General features: G+C 39.4%; 1 protein-coding gene and 1 long non-coding RNA gene across 3 annotated transcripts; both read right to left on the bottom strand.

The window, feature by feature from the left end:
* Nucleotides 1–803: 803 nt before the first annotated feature.
* LOC131249865 (uncharacterized) lies at nt 804–1,506 on the bottom strand. The gene is made up of 2 exons (XR_009172877.1): nt 1,179–1,506; nt 804–1,051 (listed from the first exon to the last, which is right to left on the bottom strand). It is a non-coding gene; the product is annotated as an uncharacterized LOC131249865 (long non-coding RNA).
* A 55-nt stretch (nt 1,507–1,561) lies between these two features.
* Nucleotides 1,562–23,315, bottom strand: LOC131248250 (cell number regulator 6-like). Of its 2 annotated transcripts, none has more exons than XM_058248437.1 (4): nt 22,803–23,315; nt 21,189–21,303; nt 3,451–3,839; nt 1,562–1,888 (listed from the first exon to the last, which is right to left on the bottom strand). In XM_058248437.1, exons 1-4 carry the CDS (start codon nt 22,914–22,916, stop codon nt 1,667–1,669), a joined length of 840 nt encoding a protein of 279 aa, XP_058104420.1. In that variant the 5' UTR covers nt 22,917–23,315; the 3' UTR covers nt 1,562–1,666. The 2 variants fall into 2 exon arrangements, with proteins under 2 accessions (XP_058104420.1, XP_058104421.1); XM_058248438.1 differs by having other exon boundaries at nt 1,567–1,888; nt 3,451–3,719; nt 22,803–23,304.
* Between the last annotated feature and the right edge of the window lie 1,129 nt (nt 23,316–24,444).

Below are 24,444 nucleotides of genomic sequence, written 5' to 3'. Positions count from 1 at the left end.
AAGATATAAATTTACCCATGCTTGATACCGCTTATTATTTATTTCTATTTTTCAGGCATGTTTAGCTGTCTGGGAAGGGTTGTTGATAGCATGGATATTGAGTAGTTCGGATTTGGAATCCAAATCCAGTAAAAAAAAAAATTTAAAAAAAAATAAAATGAAAGAAGGAGAAAAGTGTTATTCACCCTTTGATTTTGGTGGATTCTATAGACATTGGACATTTTCATTTTTAACTGTCCACTTGTCGAAAATAAAAACCTGCATACGCAATTGAAACTTGAAGTCCCCTGGATTCGATATTTGCACAGTACGAGTGCGGCTATGAAGGGGCGAGATCTGGGCCGCTCATGGGATACACTTGGTAAACAAAACTCAGATTGGTTTGGCCATCAGCTGGGCCACCGAAGAACAGTTACCCTTCAATTCAAGTATCCTTTCTTCATGCCTGTCTCACCTTTCTAACACTTGAGTTCTTCGGCCAAAGAGAAATGATTAAACCACAGCAATACAATTTGCAGTAGTCCTAATTGTATGGAGACATTTGGGCAGCCCAATCAATCAATCTGGACAGTCGATAATAGCTGGCACATTTCACACCAATTAAACAATTTAGCCATTGAATCAATAGCCTATAAAATAGATGGTCAGGATCATTTATGGAAATAACTACGGAAGATTGGTCCAACCAACAATATACGCATCTGTTTGACAATGGCTTGCAGTTCTAAAGCACCATCTTTACCAGGCATTGCTAACCATCCCATCCATGGTTTAGAAAGCATAACCTTTTTTTTGAAAAAAAAAAAAAGTTACTAATGGCTCAGATAATCCCATGTAATGTCTGCAAGAGAAAAATGGAAAGTCAGGATCTCTATTGATTGGACTTCCAAGAGTCCCACGCATATAGGATCATCTCTCAGAACATGCCCATGCCAAACAATACCACCGCGGAAAATGGAAATCCAGCCAGCTGCACCTCACAAGGGTGCCAAAACCCATTCAACCGCACACAAGCCAATCTTGATTGCCCATGTTGTGGGTGGCACATAGCCTGCAAGTCACACAGATCAACCAATCCTAACCGTACAAACTAGTGACAATGAAATGAAGGTAACAAACAGAATTGTCAATGGTCCAAATTTAATGAACAAAAGCAGATGGTTGAGATTGTCCAATACATATGATTGTCAGGTAGGCTCCCAAGGGGCCCACAATTTCAAATGTCCAAACTTAGTATGCATTTGGCATTGCAGCCGTCAGGTTGCAGCGCTGTAGAGGGAGTCCAGATGAGCCCGATAGCACCTGGATTGTAAACAAGTGCAAATAATGCAATGGGCATCATTATATTAGACCTACAATGAAGTATGTGATCCACATGTGTACATAGAAATTGCCAGGAAGTATCATGCATGGTTCACAGCAAAACAGGCATAAGTCGGAGCCCATCAGATGTTGAGCCATCTCAGAGTTTCACATCAGTCTCTACCTATTCTCTTGAGAATGGTCCAAAAATTTTTTTTAAAAAAAAAAACGACACAAGAAGAAGAAGAAGAAGAAGAAAACAAAGGAAAAAAGAAAAAAAGAAGAAAAAAAAAGGAACAAAAACAGAAGGGATACACCAAAATGGGTGTTCTGAACCGCACATATGTTCTATTTTTCTGAAACATTACAAAGGCCGCATCTCCAGATTGGTATGTTGGACACCGTTCTCAGATGCCATTGATTCTCGGCTTTCAGACGTGTTCATTTCCTGCACAGGAGGAGGGTTTACCATGGTCATGGGCATCATGACGTTATCAGAAAGCCGTCCCTTCATTTCCCTGTGCTCTTGACAGATAGCACACCAATGCATGCAGCAATGTACCATGCATGGATCACAAGGAGAGTTCTGCAGACCATCGTAAGACTCAAGAGTTAGCAAATGACAGGCAGCCCAGATAATCACTAACCCACCAAAGTCACAGGTGAAAGATATTAATAATGGATTATGCAGTGCATGTTATCTCACATACTTTGCATCCATTCATACGTGCAGACAAGCATCCCAACATGGATTGCATTCAGAAATTAATATGTAGATTACTTCTATTTATGAGAAGCCATTGTATGTGGTATGCATCCATTCATACGTGCAGACAAGCATCCCAACATGGATTGCATTCAGAAATTAATATGTAGATTACTTCTATTTATGAGAAGCCATTGTATGTGGTACAAAAGTTCATGTACGTGCACGTGCACAAGGCACAAGTACACTGCCCAAAATCATTTTCAAGAAAACCCAGAATGTTTTCACCATCTTTCATCAACTCATCAGTGACTCAGCTTTTCATGCAGTCAATGTAAGTATGCTAATTACAAATTCCAAACCAATCATCACGTATGCCTGCCTTGGATGGGTCAAACCCAAAATTCACACCAATTGGACTGGACAATCTTTAGGTAAGAAATGGACAATCAAAGGAACCTTAGTCGACTTTCATTTCTGCAACCATCTCTCTTCCCCAAATTCCAAACCAATCATCATGTACATCATGCCTTCGATGGGCTATATCCGAAATTCATACTGATTGGACAATTGTAGGCCTTGTATTTCACCATCTTTGGGGGAAAAATTGGACAATCAACCTTCAGTTGAATTTTATTTTATTTTTTTCCTTTTTAATTCTTGCTCCAACCATCTCTCTTTTTCCAATAGACACTCCAATGGAGTGATAAGATCAGCGCAATTTCTCAAGTATGCCCATCCAAGGAAGAGCCTACCTCATAAGGGGATTGGATCTAGCACCAGTTTGCCATGTGTACAAAAAGCAAGTCCCCTGAGTGTACTTGTTCCAAATCCCAAAACAATCATCAGTCATCATGTAAAGCCATGCCTTGGATGGGCCATATCCCAGGTTGACATTGATTGAACAATTACAACTTTGCACTGGACAATCTTTAGGGGGAAAATTAGATGGTCACAGCAACTTCAGTCAACATTTTTTTTTTTTAATCTTTTTATTTTTAATATCGAAATATTGCTTTTCCCCCAAAGCCATTAATGGAATGGCTAGGATTGTCAGATCAGTGAAATTTCTGGGGTATGGCCAATCCAAGGACGAGACTACCTGATAATGGGTTCAGATCATGCACATGTTTGCCATGTGTACAAAAAAGCAAATCACCGTTGAAGTGAAAGGGAGGCCTTTACACTCAAGAAAAACGTAAATTGCAGTCAGCTGTGGAAAAAGAAAAGGGTCCAACAGACACTGAATCACTAAATGCATGCATGTAATCCCACAAAATAACCCAAGCAAGATGTGCTACAGACAAGCGGGTGCCATGCCAATGGGCTGCAGGAACAATAGCATGCATGTGTCCCTATTCATGACAGATTTCTTTGCAAACCCTTTTGTTTCAGCTCAAATAGGCGCTGGCATCTAATATACCCAGAGACAGAGAGATCACCTTGAGATGATATTTCTTCTGTAAAGATTGCCTGAAAAGACCAGTATAGATGCCACACATCCACCAAGCAAACACTAAGCCCTCACCAATCAGGAAAGTCGTTCTAGGTTCAATGCCATGGACCATCAGTGCTGTTGCAGCTGCAAGTGCAAGGCCACCTTCGACAAAAATAGCATGACAAATGCATGGTTTGGTCCATTCAATGTCTTCTCTCAAGTTCTCAACATTACGACCAAACAATACACAGGGGCAGAACAATCCAGTCCAACCTGTAGGCACAAAGCACCAGGATAGTAGTTTAACATCAACATTATACATCCATATCATAGTAGAAATAGGGAGAAGTATTAAGAATAAGTACCTCACATAAGAGACAATGAATTGTTTGGCTGAAAAATAAGCATATAAGTAGGAAAATGAGTGTGGGTGTTTGTTTGGAGGTGAGGAAAAGATAGAGCGAGTGCTGGTTGATTCAGTAGAAACAACACATGGGTCCTTGAATCGCACTATATTAAGATATTTCAACTTCAACTGTTTATAAAAGATGAAAATAACCAAAAAGGACCATTCCCATCTTTCAATTCTGATGGCTAAAACCAAAAATTCAAAATAATCACATGAGATGGCAGCGGAAATAAACAGTATCAATACAAACAATGTTTCAAAATATGAATACAAACCATCACATCAGGAATAACTGGTTCTGGGTCCTTACTCATGCCTCAGTGGTAGACTCACAAGAGTTTCAACATGAGGTCATCGATTTGAGTACCCATTGTGGTGTGAGTGTGTGGGGGTGTGAGTGCCTGTGTTGAAAAAATAAAAGGAATCACTGGTTCCTGATAGGATATTTAGGTAATAACTGGTCATACGACTCATACCCAAAATTCAGATTGGACCATTGATATGGCTCAATATGGACATACTGTGCAAAATGTGTTTTTAAGTCTTGGTGATTTATTTTTTTTCTGTTTGTTGATTTTTTTCATTTTTTTTTACACATGCACTCACACACCCACACACTCACACCACAGTGGCTTTTTTATCCCACAATGGGTACTCGAACCATGACCTCGTGATGAAACTCCTGTGAGTCTACCACTGAGGCATGAGTAAGGGCCCATGCTTCTTCTTCTTCTTTTTCTAAAGGGGTCATACATGTATTGGCCTGGACCGATATTCATGTCACTTAAGGGTACAGATATGGTGCCATTATGGCACTTTTTTATCTGTCCCGTTTACACCCGTAATGGTTAACAGGGATCCAATATGACCGATACATAATCAGCACTGAAAAACAATGCTTCAGAGGCTAACTGCAGTGTCAATCCTTATTATTAGCACTTAGCAGTAGTTTAATATTCTGCTGGTTTCTGCTTTACCGTTTCGATTTGACTGTTTCTCTTTACATGTCTGGTGGGAAACACACACACACACACACCCCTCTCCCTTAAGCTTATTTTGCATGTCCTTTTTTTCGTCAAAAATTTCAGTCCTTCATGCTATGTTTCATATCAAGTTTTTCAAACTCCTAGGTTGTTTTCAACATATGCTTAAGATAATCTGGCAGTCCTGCTTACTTTGATCATATAGTAGAAGTTGGAGATTGTTGGTCCCCATTGTGGATTGCGAACCTTTGAATGATGAAGGATATGGGATCCTTCAAGTTCAATGATGATTTCACTTAGTTATTGGGAAATGCCCGGGTAACTGCTCCCATTCTATACAAAATTGGGTTTTTTTCTTTTTTCTTTTTTCTTTTTAAAGAACAAATAAAAAACTTTACAATACTCAGATGTGCAGGAGTACCTTAACCAGACTGTTTGCCTAGAAGAAAGGTAAAAATATATTTCGAATTTTTAACCATGAACTCGATGAAACTAACAAGCTAATCCCAGTCACATCATGATGAGCTGACTACCGCATCCAGTTCCTAGAACACTATTAATGACTCATTAAGTTGGTAACTCCTGGCTCTTAGATTTCGCTGCACCTACAAATGATGGGTCCCTTTCTACATTCCAAGACATCTGTTCTTTCTTCTTCTTCTTCCTCTTCTTGTTTTTTTTTTTTTTTTTGAAGGATACTAAGACATCTGTTCATAGGTACCTATGTGGTAGAACCAAAGTTGGATAGTACTGTCTAATCTCTCACACAAATTTATTTATATCCCCATTGCACAATGTCAATCACCATTATTGATGAAACAATAATACATCACTGACTTATTTTTCTCTGGAACCTCAGGTTCCCATGTAAATTTCAATCCCTTTAAAGAATCCTTCTTTCCATCAACAAAAAAGGTTTGGAGCCATAATCTTCCAAAAAAAAAAAAAAGTTGGAGCCAATGAGCCATGCTCTGAAAATTGAACCAAAATATAAAATTGGGGGAACCTAAGGTTGGCTGGAATTGGGGGTCTTTTCTGGGATTCCAGTGGCAGGGTTATTGTCGAATTTCCAGGGCTGAACGAATCAGAGACTCGATTTTTGCTAAAATTTTAATGCTCCTTCAAGCCTGTAAACTTGAAGTTTAGTTTTCCAACAGTGGACGATTCCCGGAATTTGATTTCCTGAACCGAGTGTCACAAATTTCTGAAACATCTCCCATTTCTTTCTTCCCAAATTGCCCAAATATCCACCAACAAACACAGCCGCTATATGCCTTTCATTTCCTTCGCAGCCTAAACCCTGTGCCAACCAAAAAATAGGAACCAATGGAGCTCAGATAGGCCCAAGAGACATTGAACTTGCGTAAAAAATAGCTCCATAATCTGCTAGCAAATGGGCAATGGAGGAATAAATGATTAACTGACTCCAAGTTAGCCATGCACATCAAACGGACATTAGGGAGCACCATTCTCCACTTATGAAAGTTATCCACTGTCAACACCCTTTCCCTACCAACGAGCCAAGCAAAAGCTGCAATCTTCGTGGTGGGGGTGGGGGAGGCACCATAGAACTAAACATGCTTAGTAGGTATAATTACCCCCACTAAACCATGGTTGTGCAGCAAATTACAAAAGGACTGCAAAGAGAATCTTCCAAATTAATCACAATGTCACGACAACCTATTTCATTCCCCAATGACCGCCTTGTAAGCCTCGATCACTGTTTTAAATAGAGAATAGCATGGAGCATAATGCTCACCCCTTTAAAGCAAGAGGCCTCAGCAACATAGCGTGTAGTGCAAGCGACATGCTACTTCTAGATTTTTAGTCAAGGTTGTGCTAGGTTGCACCAATTTCATGATATTCTGCACCAAATTAGACTGGTTAATAATGAAATTTAACAAAATTTCGTGATATTTGGTGCAGCCTAAAGTAATAAGAAAGGGCGATTATTAAGTATAAAGTTAAAGAAAGAGCAAGGAACCTGATTTAATATTGTTACTTGTATTATTTTACTAAAAGCATTGAAAAGATTAACTAATTTTTATTTCAGAAGAAAAATGTAACAAATCATTGAAAACATTAATTGATTTTAATGTTGTAATGAAAAATAATTTGTAATGTAAGCTACGGAGCATGTAACATGGTTTATGTAGTGTTCGAATTATCTCCGATATTATCTTTATCTCCAGCTCAACGATACCGATAACACTGGTAGCGATACCGATAACGCTGGTAGTATCAGAAATTCCAAGTATTAGCAATGTATCGCTAAGTATTGCCAACATATCAATATTGCTAATGTAATCACCAATATTTTCAACTATGTAAATTCTAAGTGTTGTTTGTATTGCTAATGCATCAATATCGCCAATGTATCGCCAATATTTTCGACCATGTAAATTCTAGGTAATGCTTCTATCATAAGTGTATCGATGATATTTCAATAATATCGGCAACATATTAATATCATTAAAATTTTGTTTATTAGAAAAAAAAATTATTTCAATTTTTTCCCATGGGCACATGGTTGTATGTAGTGTTCAATTTGTCATTGATAATATCTCAATATTATCGATATCGCAACATGTGTGATATTGAGACCGCAATATTTCGTTTCCTTTCCAATTGTTGATGATTTCTTGGTGAAATATCATGTGTTGTTGATATTTTGCAATATCGATGGATGTTTTGAATGAAAGGTTGGATGGTTAAACAGGCCAGATGGGATGGTTGGACTGATTTCTTACAACAACACATGCTTTTAAGGCCCTTTTTGCAATTTTTTTGATTTCTAAATATACAAGTATGTACATTTTAACATCTCATAAAGTTTCACTGAAAATTCCACCGTTTTTCCCATGTTTCCCCACATTTCCGGTTATCAACGATATTATCAGCGATATCAATATTGTTTCCGTATCCCGGCCAGCGAAACTTGTAGCGATACCGATATTTCGAACACTGAGTCTATGTAATGTGTAATGTATGCAATTATCATGTAGCGTAGACTATTTTCATGAGCTACATAGCATAAAGGCGAAGCTACGCTACGTGGCGTAAGCTACACCCTACATAGTGTGGCTATTTAAAACACTGGCATCAATAGCCTTTAGAATCCTGAACAATTCATCAATCTCATCATTAGACAGAAGTAATCAACATGGAGGAGCCCAAACCCCCAAATTGCCATATCCCGAGAAACAACACACTATTGGGACATCACTATCCACAACTACGTGGGCAATTCTCAGGAATAATAGCTCCAAAGGTTCCTCCGTGATCCACAGATCTTTCCAAAACCAAATATTCCCCCACATTCCCAAGCACATACTCCACTCCTTTACTGAAGAAAGTTTTTACAAAAAACAAGCCTTTCCAAATTGTCGAGGCCCTATATAGCAAGGATTCCTTAATACACCATCCCCCTTCACTACACCCGTATTTGCTAGAAACTATGTTCCCTCCAAAATGCGTCTTCCTCTCTACCAAAACGTAAAAGCCACTTTCCTAACAACGCCTACTTCATTGCCCCCCAAGTCTCTAATACCAGCCCCTCCATTGTACCATTTACAAAACTCCTCCCATTTAATCAAATGAAACTTATTTGTACTTTCCGCCCCTTGCCATAGAAAATTCCGCCTCTATTTGTTAAGTTTCTCCAACATGGATGTCAGACACCGGAATAGCAACATAAAATACATGAGCATATTTGATAAGCCGACTTTCATAAGGGTGATCCAGCCTCCAAGGGACAAATACTGGCACATCCATTTTGGTGACTTTCCTCTTCACCCTTTCTATTACGACATCCCATAAATGCTTTGGAGGCTTACCGATACAAAGAAGAAAGACAAGATACGTGGAAAGGAAATCTCTTGCCACACAACCAAATGAAGAAGTCAAACCCTTATGGGCTTCCTTACATGCAAACACCCAAAATCATGCTTTTTGCAATGTTGACCTTTAACCCACATCTCCACTAGTAGCATAAGTAACAACAATTAGAAAGGATTTTTAGTCCTTCCTTAAACCCCTCAGATCCTAAGAGCAAGGATTTATAGTCCTTTAGCAACAACCTTTGGATCCTAATGACTTCTGGCCCATGACTTTTGTATTTCTGAATCTCACAATTGAATCTAACTACCCAAGTCGATCCTATTGGCAATGGAGAAACATTGATGGACACTAACCATTATGGGCAATGGGCAAAAGACGCTTATGCGGGATCTCTAGGTCAAATTTTCTATTATCGTATTTCTTTCATACTTTCTTTACAGAGATATTGTACAAATATATAGGGAGATTAGCAACCCTATTCTTGGCTATACATAGATATTGTACAATCACGAATATAATCTTTCTGATTTTCTCTTAATTGACAACTCATTGATTGATTTGACAACTCATGCCAACACTCCCCCTTAAGTGGAAGCATCCAAATCTTCAATGCGCAACTTGTTTAGTGAGTTGTAGAAATCCTTGCTTGATACGGCCTTTGTAAGAATATCCACCAGTTGGTCTTCGGACTTCACGAATGGAAACCGAATTATTTTAGCTTCGAGATTTTCTTTGATAAAGTGTCTGTCAACCTCCACGTGTTTGGTACGATCATGCTGGATCGGATTGTGAGTAATGGCGATAGCTGCCTTGTTATCACAAAAGAGGTCCATCTCGAATGTAGGAGCAAACCCAATTTAAGTTAGAAGTCTTTTGAGCCACAGGAGTTCACAAAGTCCTTTAGCCCTTCCACAGAACTCTGCTTCAACACTTGCTAATGTCACCACTTTTTGTTTCTTACTTCTCCATGTAACAAGATTCCCTCCAACAACATGAAGTATCCTGAGGTGGATCTTCTGTCTGTGGTATTCCCCACCCAATCTGCGTCTGTATAACCATTAACTTTGAGATGGTTATTTTTCGAAAACATAAGCCTTTTTCCCGGAGAGGATTTTAAGTATCGTAAAATCCGGATCACCGCTTCCATATGATCCTTACTAGGTTGATGCATGAATTGACTTACTACACTCACTGCGTAGGCAATATCTGGACAAGTATGGGAGAGGTAAATAAGTTTACCAACTAATCTCTGGTACCTTCCTTTGTCCGTTAGCATTTGGCTTGGATATTCTTCGAGCTTGTGGTTCTGAATGATTGGAGTGTCTGCTGACTTACAATCCAACATTCCAACCTCACATAGTAAGTCTAATATATATTTTCGGCTTCACTGAGAAAGAAATATACCTCGCCTCGATCTAGCAACTTCTATTCCCAGGAAATATTTGAGTCCTCCTAGATTTTTCATCTCGAACTCGGCCGCCAATTGTTTCTGAAGCTTAGTGATTTCCTCCTTATCATCCCTTGTGATGATCATATCATCGACATATACAATTAAAGTTGTTACCTTGCCCCGTTGGTGCTTCAGAAATAATGTATGATCTGAATTACTTTGATGAAAGCCATACTTCTTCATTGCTAGACTGAACCTCCCAAACCATGCTCGAGGTGATTGTTTTAATCCATACAGTGCTCGCTGCAATTTGCACACAACTTCAGCTTTTGAAGATGCTGTGTAGCCTGGAGGAGTATCCATGTATACTTCCTCTTCAAGATCACCATGGAGAAATGTGTTCTTTACATCAAACTGGTGCAATAGCCAGTCCAAGTTGGCTGCGAGAGATAACAGGACCCTGACTGTGTTTAACTTGGCTACCGGCGAAAAAGTTTTTTGATAATCTACGCCATATGTCTGAGTGTATCCCTTTGCGACTAGTCTTGCCTTGTATCGTTCTATAAATCCATCTGCCCTGTGTTTAACAGAGAAGACCCATTTGCACCCGACTGTTTCTTTTCCTTTGGGCAATGGAACCAAGGTCCATGTTTGATTCTTTAGTAGTGCTCCCATTTCTTCCTCTATTGCCTGTGTCCACTTGGGATCAGGTAAAGCTTCCTGAGCTGTAGTGGAAATATGACATACGGGCAGCTCGTGTGAGAATGTCTTGAGAGGTTCAGGTAGCTTTTTGGTGGAAACATAGTTGACAATTGGATACCTCGACCTTCTTTCCTCAATGTCTAGAGAGTATTTGTTTGGTGGCTTATAACGGTTATGCCTAAAAGGTAAGGTATACCCAGCAAACGTATCTATATTATTCATAAATAAGGGTGTAGTGGAATTGCTTACCTCGGGAATATTCTCAGGAGATGGGTCTGCAGGCACTGAGAGATGGGGGGATTCGGATTCTTCTCCTGATGATGTGAGCTCAGTTGCCGAAGGCCCTCTAGATTCAGAGGATATGTCAGGCCCTGAAGATGTATTTGTTGATTCCTCGCCAATTATTAGTGTGTCATTCCGATCTTCAAGCCAGTCAAAACTCAGCCAATTCAACTCTTCATCTAGTGTCTCCCCCTGAAGAGAAGAAGTGGATGCTGAACAAGGATAGAACGGTTCGGATTCCAGAAAGGTGACATCCATAGTCACATAGGTATGCTTGGCAGCAGGATTATAACAGCGGTAGCCTTTTTGATGCGTAGTATAGCCTAAGAAGAGGCATCAAAGGGCACATGAGTCAAGTTTGGTGCGCTGCTTCTTAGGGAGGTGCACATACGCCACACACCCAAATATGCGAGGAGGGAGCATTAGGGCCATAGGTAGAGAAACTAAGACTGACAGAGACTATAATAGGGTCTTAAAATTTAACATTTTGGAAGGAAGGCAATTGATTAAATGTACGGCAATGGTAATAGCATCGGGCCAATGTCGTGTGGGAACATGAGTGCCTAGAAGGAGAGCCCGGGCAGTCTCAAGAATATGCCGATTCTTCCGTTCAGCGACTCCATTTTGCTGAGGAGTCTGAGGACATGAGGTCTCGTGGATAAGACCATGTTGTTGAAAATAGGAATGAAAGTGGTGATTAACATATTCACCACCATTGTCAGAGCGGAGAATTCGAATCTGAGCGGAAAACTAGGTCTGAACCATAACATGAAATGACTGAAAGATATGAAACACTTCATCCTTATGTTTCATCAAATATAACCAGGTCATCCAGGTGCAATCATCAACAAATATCACAAACCACCGTACACCAGATAAAATAGAAAAAGGAGAGGGTCCCCATACATCAGAATGAATTAAAGCAAAAGGTGTATCACTTTTATTCATGCTTAATGGATAAATAGCACGATGACTTTTGGCTAAAATACAAATATCACAGTGAAATTCAGAAGTCTCCACATTAGAGAATAAATTAGGAAATAAATGCCGTAAATATCCAAATGACGGATGTCCTAAACGACGATGCCACAGTCAAATCTTTCGAGCCTTGGAACCAAGTGTAGAAAACACGTGATGTGCACGACCCAAACTGAAATCTTCCATATAGTATAATCCCCCCCCTCTTAGTATCACGCCCAATTATCTCCTTAGTGAGAATATCCTGAATAAGACAAAAATCAGAAAACACTAGCACCACACAATTTATATCATTAGTAACTTGGCTAACAGATAATAACTTGTGAGATAAAGAGGGAACAAGTAGAGTGTTGGGTAAATGAAGAAAGGGTGATAGGGTTATAGATCCGGCTCCTGTGACAGATGAGGTCACTCCATTAGCATTCGCAATGCTGGTGCGCCTTGGAGGTGAGTGATATGAGAAATCTGTGGGATCAAACGTCATATGATCTGTGGCCCCAGAGTCGAGGAGCCAATCACTACTGTCCACATCATGGCGACTACTAAGCAAGGAATGACAGAAATTACCTGAATCCGCAGGAGAGAAGTCCGATTTAAGTGAGGCAGTGGGTGGGATGAGAGAGAGATAAGGTTCGGCTACTGCCACAACAGCCTTTCCCGCGCCTTCAGCCGCACCGTCTCGTTTTTTCCTGGCTTAAAGTTTGTGCCACCAATCGGGGTACCTATGCAACTGGAAGCAGTTTTCACGTGTATGCTTCATTTGCCACAATGAGAGCATTTGAGACCATCGGATGAGGTACGAGCTTTAAAGGAAGATTTTCCAGTATGCTAAGAAGCGGATCCAGATAGTCCAAGCTTTAGGCCTTTCGAAGCAAGCACCGCCCCTGGAGGTGGTTCGTGGTCGCCAGCGTTCATCACCACCTGGCGAAGAGCTTCCCTGCGGACAAGGGCATACGCTTGCTCCACGGTGGGAAACGGGTGCATCTGCAATACGTCACTACGAATATTGTCCAACCTGTCATCAAGACCATCCAAGAATACATAAACCCGATCTTCTTGGAGAAGATTATTATAACGTTCAATATCGGCAAGGCACTCCATTGGTTTGGGACATCAAAAATCAATCTCACGCCAGAGGCCTTACAAATCAGTGTAGTATTTTTCCAGGGAGCCACCCGCTCGGCAATTTCTACTTCTTCTCTTCAGGGGGAGACACTAGATGAAGAGTTGAATTGGCTGAGTTTTGACTGGCTTGAAAATATGAATGAACTTGCCGATTAACGCCGGATCCATGGAGTTAATCAGCCATTCTTTAACAATGACGTTGTTAGTACGCCATTTGCGGAAGGATAGATCGGTCGGAGATGGCGAAGGTAACTCGCCATTGATGTAGCCCAACTTGTCTTTGCTGGAGATGTACATCTCGACAACTTGGGACCATAAAGCATAGGTGGAACCATCCAACTTGATATCGATCGAGACAACCGCAGTTTCAGAAAGCACGGTCGGGGCCTGAGATTTGGACAGAGCTTCGGCCATTTTTGTGGTGAATATTTCAGAGAGGAGCGTATTATGGTCGATGGAAGAGTCACCGGACTTCGTTGGGGTTTTGGTGTCTCCCATATGTGAAGGTGGCGCAGAAGGAGGTTATGAACAAGGGTTAAACGTAAACCAAGAGCCAGAAATCGACTAGCTTTGATACCATGTCAAATTTTCTATTATCGTGTTTCTTTCATACTTTCTTTACAGTGATATTGTACAAATATGTAGGGAGATTAGCAACCCTATTCTTAGCTATACACAGATATTGTACAATCACGAATACAATCTTTCTATTTTTCTCTTAATTGACAACTCATTGATTGATTTGACAACTTACACCAACACTCTGTGCCTTCACACTAGAGAATCTAAGCTAACTTTGAGTTGTTATCATGCTAGATCGGAGTAAAGCCACACTAAAAGCCATCACACTTACTCATAGGAGTTCGGCCTGCTCTGTAATGCGTAGACGTCGCAAGGCCATATGAAAAAATACTGGAAAAATAACTGCTAGAGAAAACCAATTATGCTGGGTTCTCCATGGAATGGAGAATGCAGTAAGTTTGAATTGAACCGATTCTCATAGCTAGAAGGTTCCCTTTGCTATTGTCCGAAGGTTCAACCAACCTTTGGTTTGCTTTAACAAAATTTCACTAAAGTTAACCCGGGGCGAAGTTGGTGAAACCTGGGCTACGCGACTTCCTTCTTCCCCTTTCTCTAGACATTCTCTCTAAAAAAAAAAAAGCTTGGCATAATGAAACACTATGTGGTCCCTTAAAGCTCGAGTCAATACATTCATGGGTTATAAACGCACTATCAAGAATTTGCCTACTTTCAACAAAAGCCCCTTCATACTTGGATATGACGCTCACAAGCACCCCTTTGAATCTTGTAGCTAACACCTTGGCAAGAATTTTGTAAACACTCCCAAAGAAGCTAATGGGTCGATAATCTTTCAAGTTCTATGCTGGAATTAAAGAAATGGAGGGCCCCAACTGCTTCGAAAGTCCCCCTCCACTAAAGAATTCCGACATAAAATGTACAACATCCTCAACATTCTCCCAAAAAACTTGAAAAAAAAAATTCTAATGGAAAACCATCTTGCCACGAAGCTTTGTCTCCACCCAAGCTATCCACAACTTTCTTGACCTCGTCGATGGAAAATGGCTTCTCTGACAATTTCGCTTCCTCCCTTGTCAATGAGATAAAATGCAAATTATTGAAAGCGAGTCTTTGCCATCCTTCATCCAATAACAACTCTTTATAGAACCGAACTATTGCATTGCAGACCTTGTCTTTTTTGTTGATTATATCACCCTCTACAACAATGCTACTTATATTATTGCACCTAGCCCTCGCATTAGCAATACTGTGGAAGAATTTTGTATTCTTATCTCCCTTTGTGCATAATCTTGCCAAGGCTCCCTTGAAGGCTATTCCATCCTCCAAAAGATCCGATTACTTGACCTTAATGTTGAGGTTGTGAATCCGATTTAACATTTCCTCCAATTCAATGTAGGTTTTCCTTCGAACTTCCTCTTTCCAATCAAGAATTTTCCTTCGTCCAAACCCCATTGAAGGAGAAGCAGACAATTCGGCTAAGAATGGGGCAGTCAGAATCGATCTCTTGGTAAAGAAAGTAATTGAAGAGTGTGGCCCCTGTTGCCCCCTGTTGCTTAGCTTCTCACTATGTCTGTTTTTCCCTTTTTTGGGGGTGTTTTCTCATTTCTTGTATGGTTTAGTTATGTGTGTGTTTGTTCTGTTTTTATGGTCATGCGTCTTGCTCCCTGTTTTCTTTATTTATATATATATATATATATATATATATATCTTCTTTTGATTGTTCAGTAGAAAAAAGAATAAAAAATTAAAAATTAAAAATAGAAGTTGCACTTTGAACTATGAAAAAGTAAGATTTTCCTTTATTCTCTCTCTCTCTCTCTCTCTCTCTCTCTCTCTCTCTCTCTCTTTCTTTTTCTTTTTTTTTGAAAAAAATGAAAAATGGAACAAGATATTGCCAAAACAAAAACATTTGAATGTTTGACAACAAATAATACTTCACTTGTAACATAGAAATCAAATAGTACTTCATTAAATGGAACTTCTATGTAAACGCTTCATGGAGCATCCAAATCAATCAAACATAGAGAACTAGTCAATGGACATTACTTTAGATTCTTGAAACGATATCCATTCTATCTTTAAAGAATAGCGTGAATAAAATATGAGCTTTCAAGCAGGATACAAATTGAATCATGAATCAATTTCTAAGGAATTTGAGTTGGATCATAGGATTTGAATAGTAAATCTTAGGACTTAACAACAATGGCCTGTAGTGATTTTAGACCAAAGTTTGAGCCCACATGAACCTTTAAACATTTGAATGTAAACAAGTCTCACTTCTACCCAAGTTACTTGTTCCAAATGCAGTGTATTGAATAGCTTATGCTACGTAAGTGGCTTAGACTTCACGTTCCATAGCTTATGAAAATGGCATAAGTTGTTGTAACTTATGCAACATGCTAATTAGCATATGCTACACGCTACACAGCCTAATCTTCAAGCTAAGTAGCTTACTCTATGAGTTATTTTTCACTAAAACATTAAAATCAATTAATGGTTTTAATGATTTGTTACATTTTTCTATTTTCAATAGAAATTAGTTGATTTTTCAATGATTTTAGTAACTAGGAGAGCTGGTAGAGACAGTGTAGTGTGTGAGTGATCTAGGGGGGGAGGTTATTAAATTAGTCTTTTGCTATTTCTTTATCTTTATACTTAATATCTGCCCTAATTTTCCCATTACTTTAGGTTGTGTTTGGTTGCACCAAATATCATGAAATTTCATTATTAATTTGTTTAATCTGGCATAACTAAGCACAATCTAAATATAAAAATCTTGAAGTAGTGTGTCGCTTACGCTTCAAAGGTGTGAACACAACAGTACACACTATTTGCTACTCAAAATACTGAAATGGAGTTGGTAGAGTAAAAAAATTCCACCTACTTGTGATGTAATCCAGGACTTCCAATCAATTCAATGACCGTGGGGCATGATATCAAGTACAGTTTACACAGTCAGCAGACTCAGCACACTCTAATAGTTTAGGAACATGTTTGGTAGTAGAAGATACAAGAGAATATAAAATTTGAGAATCGTTCTAATGATTTATGTTCTAATGCGTGAGAAGGACATTAAGTATTAGAATTCCAATGTGATTTAAATTGTGCAAAAATGAAAGACGACTTCTATAATTATCAGCACTTAATTTCTACCTTAGCTAGATGAATGATGGAACCTGAGGAACATAAATTGGTATAATCTACACAGGGAAATAAGATCAAAGCAATTTTTTTTTTCTTTAAAGAAATTTGTAAACCTTCTCCCCCTAGAATGGCAATATCTAAACTTTTTAGATTAGGAAATCCATGTACAGAAGGTATTTGAGGGGTTTAAGGCATCTTGTTTATTATATAATAGATAATTTATGAAAACTATATGATATATGATCAAGAAAGGGGGCCCTACAGAACAATCTAATAAGCTATAACCCCATTGTATTTCTAGATTTCATGTGAACTGTTAGATTTTTCTTTCTGAAGATAATGTAGGTTTTATTCAAAGAGAGAAACATAATACCTTCAGAGGGAGTAATCGAATTCACAATTACAAGATAAGGAACAGCTAATCCTTCTGCTATTGAATTCACTTCTCTGCCAACATGAGCGAACTAAATGTTTAGCCTCGAGGCAAGGAGATGGATTTCCTTGAAAATAAAGGAAAGCTTCCATGGGTTGGCTTCATCCTCCATTGTCCACTTAATGACATTAAGGGACCTGCTTTCCAAGGTGATTTGGCCCTCATGCTCTCAATGAGAAGCCTCAACCATTCCCTAGGAGCACAACCACCGAATTTGAGGGCTAAGGGAAGCCCATTCTATGATGCAGCTTTTGATGAGCTCAGCTACCTTATTTTCTCTCTTTTTTTCTTTTTCTTTTTTTTCTTTTTTTACTGGCAAAAGGATATTTTATTAGAAAAACAAAAAGGCCCGAAGGCCAATACAGCCCAATGCTAATATGAAGAAAGCTGATCAAAAGGGGAAAACTTCCACAATGACAGGATGAGCATAACCCGCTGTTTCTACCCAAGAGTACACAAGCTGTTTCGATGGGCTTGGCTACCTTCTTTTCATGGGCAGAAGAATATACAAATATTCTTATGTTTCTTACCCTACGTGTCTTCAAATAGATTGCCATTGGAGATCAAACGATGTACAGATAGAATTTAGAAATCATAAAGTATCTACAACAGAAAAATGGCAGTTCCCCATACTTTTCGTTAACTATTGGAGCGTGTTTGTAAGCTCGTATTGTATTGCATTGCATTACATGGTATTAACATAATGATTACTCTTACAGTACTTTCATAGAAATACCATGGTATTTTGACCATCAAATCCCATGTTTGGGATCAAATTCTTTCTTTGGGAAAAACATTGTATTACATGAAACCAGTGTTTGGTGGATGCTGGAATTGTAATCAACGAACCATATTTTACATATGATGCCTGTCATCTATATTCATATGCAAGTCGATTGTCATGTATAAAGGGCGCATATAAATAGGCAGCATAGATAAAACATATGCATCAATGTGGGGCCCATAGGTCTAGTGGATTTTGAAATCCACCAGAACTTACATTGCATCTCCTATTAAGGCTAGAAGGTCAAATACATGGATTAATTTAATCATTCCTATAGATTCCAAACGCATGATGGAATTTACATCCCACCAAATGCAATTCAATAAACAAAACTCTCATTTTTTCTCTATCATTGTTCATGATCATTTAACCCCATAATCTTTTGCCTTCTTTCCTATGGTTGTATGCCTAGATAATAGCAATAGGCAAATTAAACCAACAAGGGAGTGGGGTGGAAGTAATTAAAAAGTGCAATGATGGTCGACAAGGAAATAAAATCACCATTCATTGCTCTTAACCCCGAAGAGGTACCAAGGGAAGGGACTTGTAAGTTCGGTTGGAAGTCTATACCAAATCATTGAAAAGGTGTTTTCTTCAAGGATCATGTGGGTGTATATGCATGTGGGCCTATGACTGGGCCCATAGGGACATACACCCAGGTCTCATATGTTATGGGCCTTCATCTCTTATGTTTCAGCATTTCATCTTTACTTCATGCTTTCCTTATTTGACTCTTAGCCTTCATTTAATTTTTCCTTTATATGAGGGCATATATGTAATTTTACCTTTTCTTCCATTATTATACTTAAGAGAGGGCCAGACATCCCAACCCCATATGCTCTCTTTCTCTCAAATTCTCTCCTTCTTCTTAGCATGGTATTAGAGCTTAAGTTTTTCTAAGGTTTCTTCTTCTTCTTCTTCTTCTAGGGCCTGTTTGGAGCATGAGATTGTGTGGCATTGCATTGGATTAAGTGAGATATAAATCTCATCTGGTGTTTGGAAACGATGGGAAGGATTGGACTAATCTAGGTATTTGATCTTCCAGTCCCAATAGGAGGTACAACATGATTTTTGGTAGATTTCAAAATCCACTACACCTGTGGCCCCATGTTGATGCATGCATTTTATCCATGTCGTCCATTCATATGCACCCTTTACACGTGATACTCAAGTTGCATATGAATATAGATGACCGGCATCAATTGTGAAATTCGGTCATTTGATTACGATTTTAACATCCACCAAATGCTAGTTTCACGTAATATTGTGTTTTCCCAAAAGGAAGAATTTGATCCCAAACGTAGGATTGGATGCTCAAAATACCATGATATTTCTAGACATACAATCATTATGTAATAATGGTGTTAATTCCATCTAATGCATCTTTCCAAACATGCCCAGGGTTTCTTCTTCTTTGTCTTCTTCTAATAAGTGTCTTAATATCCACAAGAAGATCTTTATCTTTGACATTGTAGGTTTAGTCATCCTTAGAGTTTAGTATTGCATCCTTTATTACTAATGTCAATAGAGTCTAGTGATGTTGGAAATTTAAAGTGTGAGGATTGTATTTTAACGGTCCCAAATATATGGTATCATTAAAATACTCACTTGGAATTGAAGTCTCTTGGTTCAAGAAGGGCATAGTTTTGTCTCAATGGAAATATGCTCTTGATTTGTCGACTTGACCAGGAATCTTAGTATCAAATCTATAGATTCTCCACTGGAAGTTAATAAGAAGCTCTGGGTCAATAATGGGGAACTTCTTGATAATCCTCACACGAATCAGTTCTTGGTTAGGAAGATTGATAAATTTGATGATTACTCAACCGAATTTGTCTCATGCAATAACTTTGGTTGGCTAGTTCATGCATGCTCCTCGTTCTAGTCATCCTGAAGCCGTTCTTTGCATCTTGCACTAAATCAAATTGTCCCCAGGGCGTGGTATCCTATTTGGTCGTCATCATAGTGATGATGTTAAGGGGTATTCTAATGCATCCTTAAAAGTAGGAGTAACTTTGCATTGTTCATCCTAACTTTATATATATATATATATATAATAATCAATCTACATAGGTGTTTTGAGTCTTCACCCACTATAATTGGAAGCTAATCTCATCTGGCTAGTTAGTAATTTAGAAAGTGAAATGCCCAGTTCTTCATTGTCATGTTCATGATCATCTAACTCCACAAACTACTTCCTTCCTCTTTTCCTGCAATTAAATACATTAACAGTAGGGATGGGCAAATCAACCAACCAGCAATGGGTACGGGGGTGGAAGTAAATAAAATGTTCCATGAGAAAATTAGGAAAAATAAAATAAATGGATGTGTGGGTATGCTTTTCAAAATTGGTTTGGGCCTTAAAAAGTAAGTTTTTTTTTTTGGTTGAATAAGGGCATCCTTTACTCACATAGCCTCATGAATCTCATTCGTCCGCATTAACTAAACAACCTTGAGTTGTTACTAGCATATTTTCACCATTCAAATTATCGTAATTAAGAATTAGAAGCCAATTGGAAATCAAAGAGAAAAGAAGCCAATTAAATAGCCCACCCATCTAGACCAAAATGCAAAATTGCAAAAGATGATTACTCGTCTTGGTCACGAATAAATGTCTAAGAAAACCTCATAACTTATTTCATAGTCATTCTGGTCTATAAAATTATCATCATGAGAAATTGTAAATATATTTTTTGAGCAATATAATAAAGATAATTGTCTCGTTCGCACAAGGGATCTTCAAGAGGTATGCTTGACAAAGGCAGACTTGAGAGTGTATTTTTATGGTTTTGGAAAACAGATGAGGCACAAAAGCTCCTTAGGTAGCGCTTATGAGACAAATTGCTTGGATGAAATTGCATGTTGCATTGACTGTATTAGCTAAACCTCAAAAGCCAGCCTGATACTGATGCCTCCGTAAACATCCATTACATTTTCAGCAAAAGTAGAACATCCACATTCTAGAACATGTGCTGTCTTACAGTTTATGACTTCAAATAGCAGAAACACAATCTATATTCTATCAGCAAGGATATGAATCAAGTATCAAAACACAATTAATGTTATTCTAAAGAAAATGGTTACATCTCTGAATACATACACACTACAAGTATAACAGGAAAGAAATCTTACAACTATCTGTATCTTCAGCACATCCAAAAATCCCAGTTGACCAAGGTTCGTCAGCAGGGGGCTCATAACTCTCGGGAAGGGGTTGTCCACACTCATGACATCTATGAACCTCCAACTGCCCAAGAACACAACCACCCAATTTATCCAAGAGCAGCTTCAAGAATTACAAAACAAAATCCTCAACCCCACAAAAGCTCCTGAACAACAGCAGCGCACTAACAAATCTGGACTTGACTCGATCTGAAAGATCAACCTCCATGCAACAAAGAAGTAGAAATGCAACTGGGGAAGAATCATAAAGTCCTAATGCATCCTTACATGAATAGTGTCATGATTCATCTACTTTGTACAAGTGGGGCCCATGTTCCTCCACTGATCCAGACTGTTCAACACAGATACAGGTGGTGAGCTCCCCGAAAAAAAAGAGTGATTCAGACTGTTGCTATGATGGGCTGGATGGAGTACCCCCAAAAAAATTTGGAGATTGGATGATTCTACCAATCCCATCTCTGAATTTTACTGTGGACCATTTCTCTCTGCAGCCATTGTGTCACAGGTCACTGATCCAATTGGGATTCCAGAGCCATGGGCAGAACATGTACAAACTTGCCCATCATGACACAATGATTCCTCTGTAAGACAACAACGCTATAGGAACAAATAGATTTAGGGCCCGTTTGGTTTTCCAATTACAACGGTAAATGACTGTAAATGGGTAATGATTATTTACTCTTGTAATTATGTGGTGACATAACTTACATTTTACTGCAATGATGATTTTGCTACATTGTTTGGTTCACCCAGAAACCATTGTAAAAATGGTGGTTTTATAATGTGCAAATGTAATGATTACAATTTTACCTATTTTCTTTACAAGTGCATTCGACTCTCAATTTACAACCCATAATTCATGTTTAAACAAACACTTGGAAATGATAATGCTGGCTCATTTACTTCGCATTTCATAGGAAATTGGAAAACCAAACAGGCTTACTTACTGCATTTTATTCTCAACAAAAGTAAATCAATCCAACTCCTTGACACCATCCTGTCATCGCCTCTCACCATGTTCATTCAGAGTTACCAAATGACACATTAATGCATTTCATATAAACATGGAGGGCAACGCACATCAATACACCACAGGCATTGGACACCCGATGTAACAGTTCGTGATCTGGACCGTCCATTGGGTAAGACTTCTGATGGATCAACCGTGGAAGAGATATCCCGTGAATAGATAATATTGTAACCATTTGACTAGCAACCAAAGAGAGGAAGGTAAGGAAAAAAGAAAGAAAGCGGCAATTGCCATTTAACAGGAAAATGCCAACTGATCAGATGACTAGGCTCATCGATTCTGTGCAAATTGGTGACAGACATCCATCAACATTTGACAGTGAGTTGGGATAAGGATTCATGTAGCCAACATCAATTAGTTAGTATAACGCTTGGATGGTGATGCATCCATCGAAGGTGAAGCCCACTCAATCAACGGTCCGGATAACGGACCAATAAATTCTAATAGATCTTAGATAAAAAGAACTTCGAAATTTTACTACAAAAAAAATCTCAAAAAAAAAGAAAAAAAAGAAAAGAAAAAAGAAAACTGACCTGAGGGACTTGAACGGGCTGATTGAGCTCGCCGGGCCGAATCTCCTCCATCGGCGCATCGTGATCCTTGGTAAGCTTCACGTAACGCGATGTCGTTGTTTCCTCCGCCATCATCAGATCCAATAGCACCAGCCCCAATTCAAGAAGACGCTAACCAAAAACCCAAACCCGTTCTCTGTATTTCCAAACCCAAGGCTCCAAAAACTCCAAAATCACTTCCAGATCTGATTAATCCCCTCCCCAGAATACGAAATCGCCTCCAAATCTGGAATACCTCTGCTAAAAATCGGGGACAAAAAACAAGGAAAGAACCCTAAAAGCGGAATCGAAGAAACCTAGATTTCTAAAACAACGCGAGAAGGTCCAAAACTGCCTCTTGGATAGGCGGAGAATTCGGGTCCTTCTCTCTCATCACCGCTTCCGTACGCCGTTGACGATCCATCCAGGCGCGAGTCGAGATTCATTTAATACGTGAAATGACGGCAATGCCCTTCTTTGGATTGGATCCGCCGTTCCCGCCATTGGGAGGGCCGTTCAAAGTGCGCGGGCCGGCCGGCCGGTCCTTGTCCGGCCTGACCATTTACTTTTGTACAAGATCCAAGCTATTCACTAGCTGTGGCCCACCTTATCTGATATGGTACAAAACTACCCCTGAAACTTTAAACGGGCCAGATTAAAGAAAAAGGCAATAAGAAGAAGTCTGAGCTCGGCCCATTAATAAACGGGCTTCCATTCTAGCAAGGCCTCTTTTCATAGTGAGCCCGGCCCGGTGGGCCAGGACTTCAGGCCTGATGGGCAGACGGCCAATGGCAGACTAGCAGTCGCCTTATTCCGGAATCGCCACGCTCCACTGCTCGACCCATTGACCACTTTCCAAATTCACACCGGTGGGAAGATCTCGACCGTCAATTGCCAAAGATTGTTGGTTAATGTTTTGGATAATCCATCAGGAGGGGCACTGCTGGATGGATGGTCAGGATTATCATAGTTCTTGTGTGTATGGTGACCGTGTAAAAGGCGACCAAAATTGAGTTGATCGGGTATTCTAACCGTGTGAAGGATGACTTCTGAAATTGAGCCATGTGTTTATGGCCCATTTGACTGTTATTCCTCATGAACGGCCTGGATCTTAGCCACGTATCCACGTGCATGGTCGTTACTTTTCTATTGATTATTATCATCCGGTAACTCCGTTGAAGGGATGCGACGTACGGGACTTTTCTGCTACACCCGCGTAAACACGCTGGGACCCACCACGATTTACGTACGACATCCACAACGTGCATCAGATCCAGAAATGCAAGCGTGCCGTGCCGCAGGAAACAGTGGGGACAGAAAATGCTCACCGTTAAAACCTTTATGGAGCCTACCGTGACGTTTATATTCCATCCAAACCGTTCATAAGCTTACTCCCACCGGAATGAATGGAAAACACAAAATAGCGTCTGTATCCAAAACATCTGCATACCCAGGTTTCAACGGCAGGCATTTCCATCCCCACAGTTTCAAATGGTGTGGTCCACTTGAGTATTGCATCTCTCACGTTTTTGGGCTCATGATGTAACATGAGCTGGAGAAACTGATGGACGGAATGGATTCCACACGTACATCAACGGAGGAAATTCGTGTCCTAATTACCATG

The sequence above is a fragment of the Magnolia sinica genome, chromosome 6, assembly GCF_029962835.1.
Source record: "Magnolia sinica isolate HGM2019 chromosome 6, MsV1, whole genome shotgun sequence".
NCBI classification, from domain to species: Eukaryota; Viridiplantae; Streptophyta; class Magnoliopsida; order Magnoliales; family Magnoliaceae; genus Magnolia; species Magnolia sinica.
The sequence above is the reverse complement of the archived record's forward strand: the minus strand, read 5'-3'. Positions and strand labels throughout refer to the sequence as shown.

Coding starts and splice junctions, on each gene's coding strand:
- LOC131248250 (XM_058248437.1), bottom strand. CDS start 22,916: ATGATGGCGGAGGAAACAACGACATCGCGTTACGTGAAGCTTACCAAG. Junction 3,840..21,188: donor TGCTGAAGATACAGATAGTT/GTAAGATTTCTT, acceptor CTTATTTTTCAG/CCAAACAATTCATTGTCTCT. Junction 1,889..3,450: donor AGAAGAAATATCATCTCAAG/GTGATCTCTCTG, acceptor GATGGTCTGCAG/AACTCTCCTTGTGATCCATG.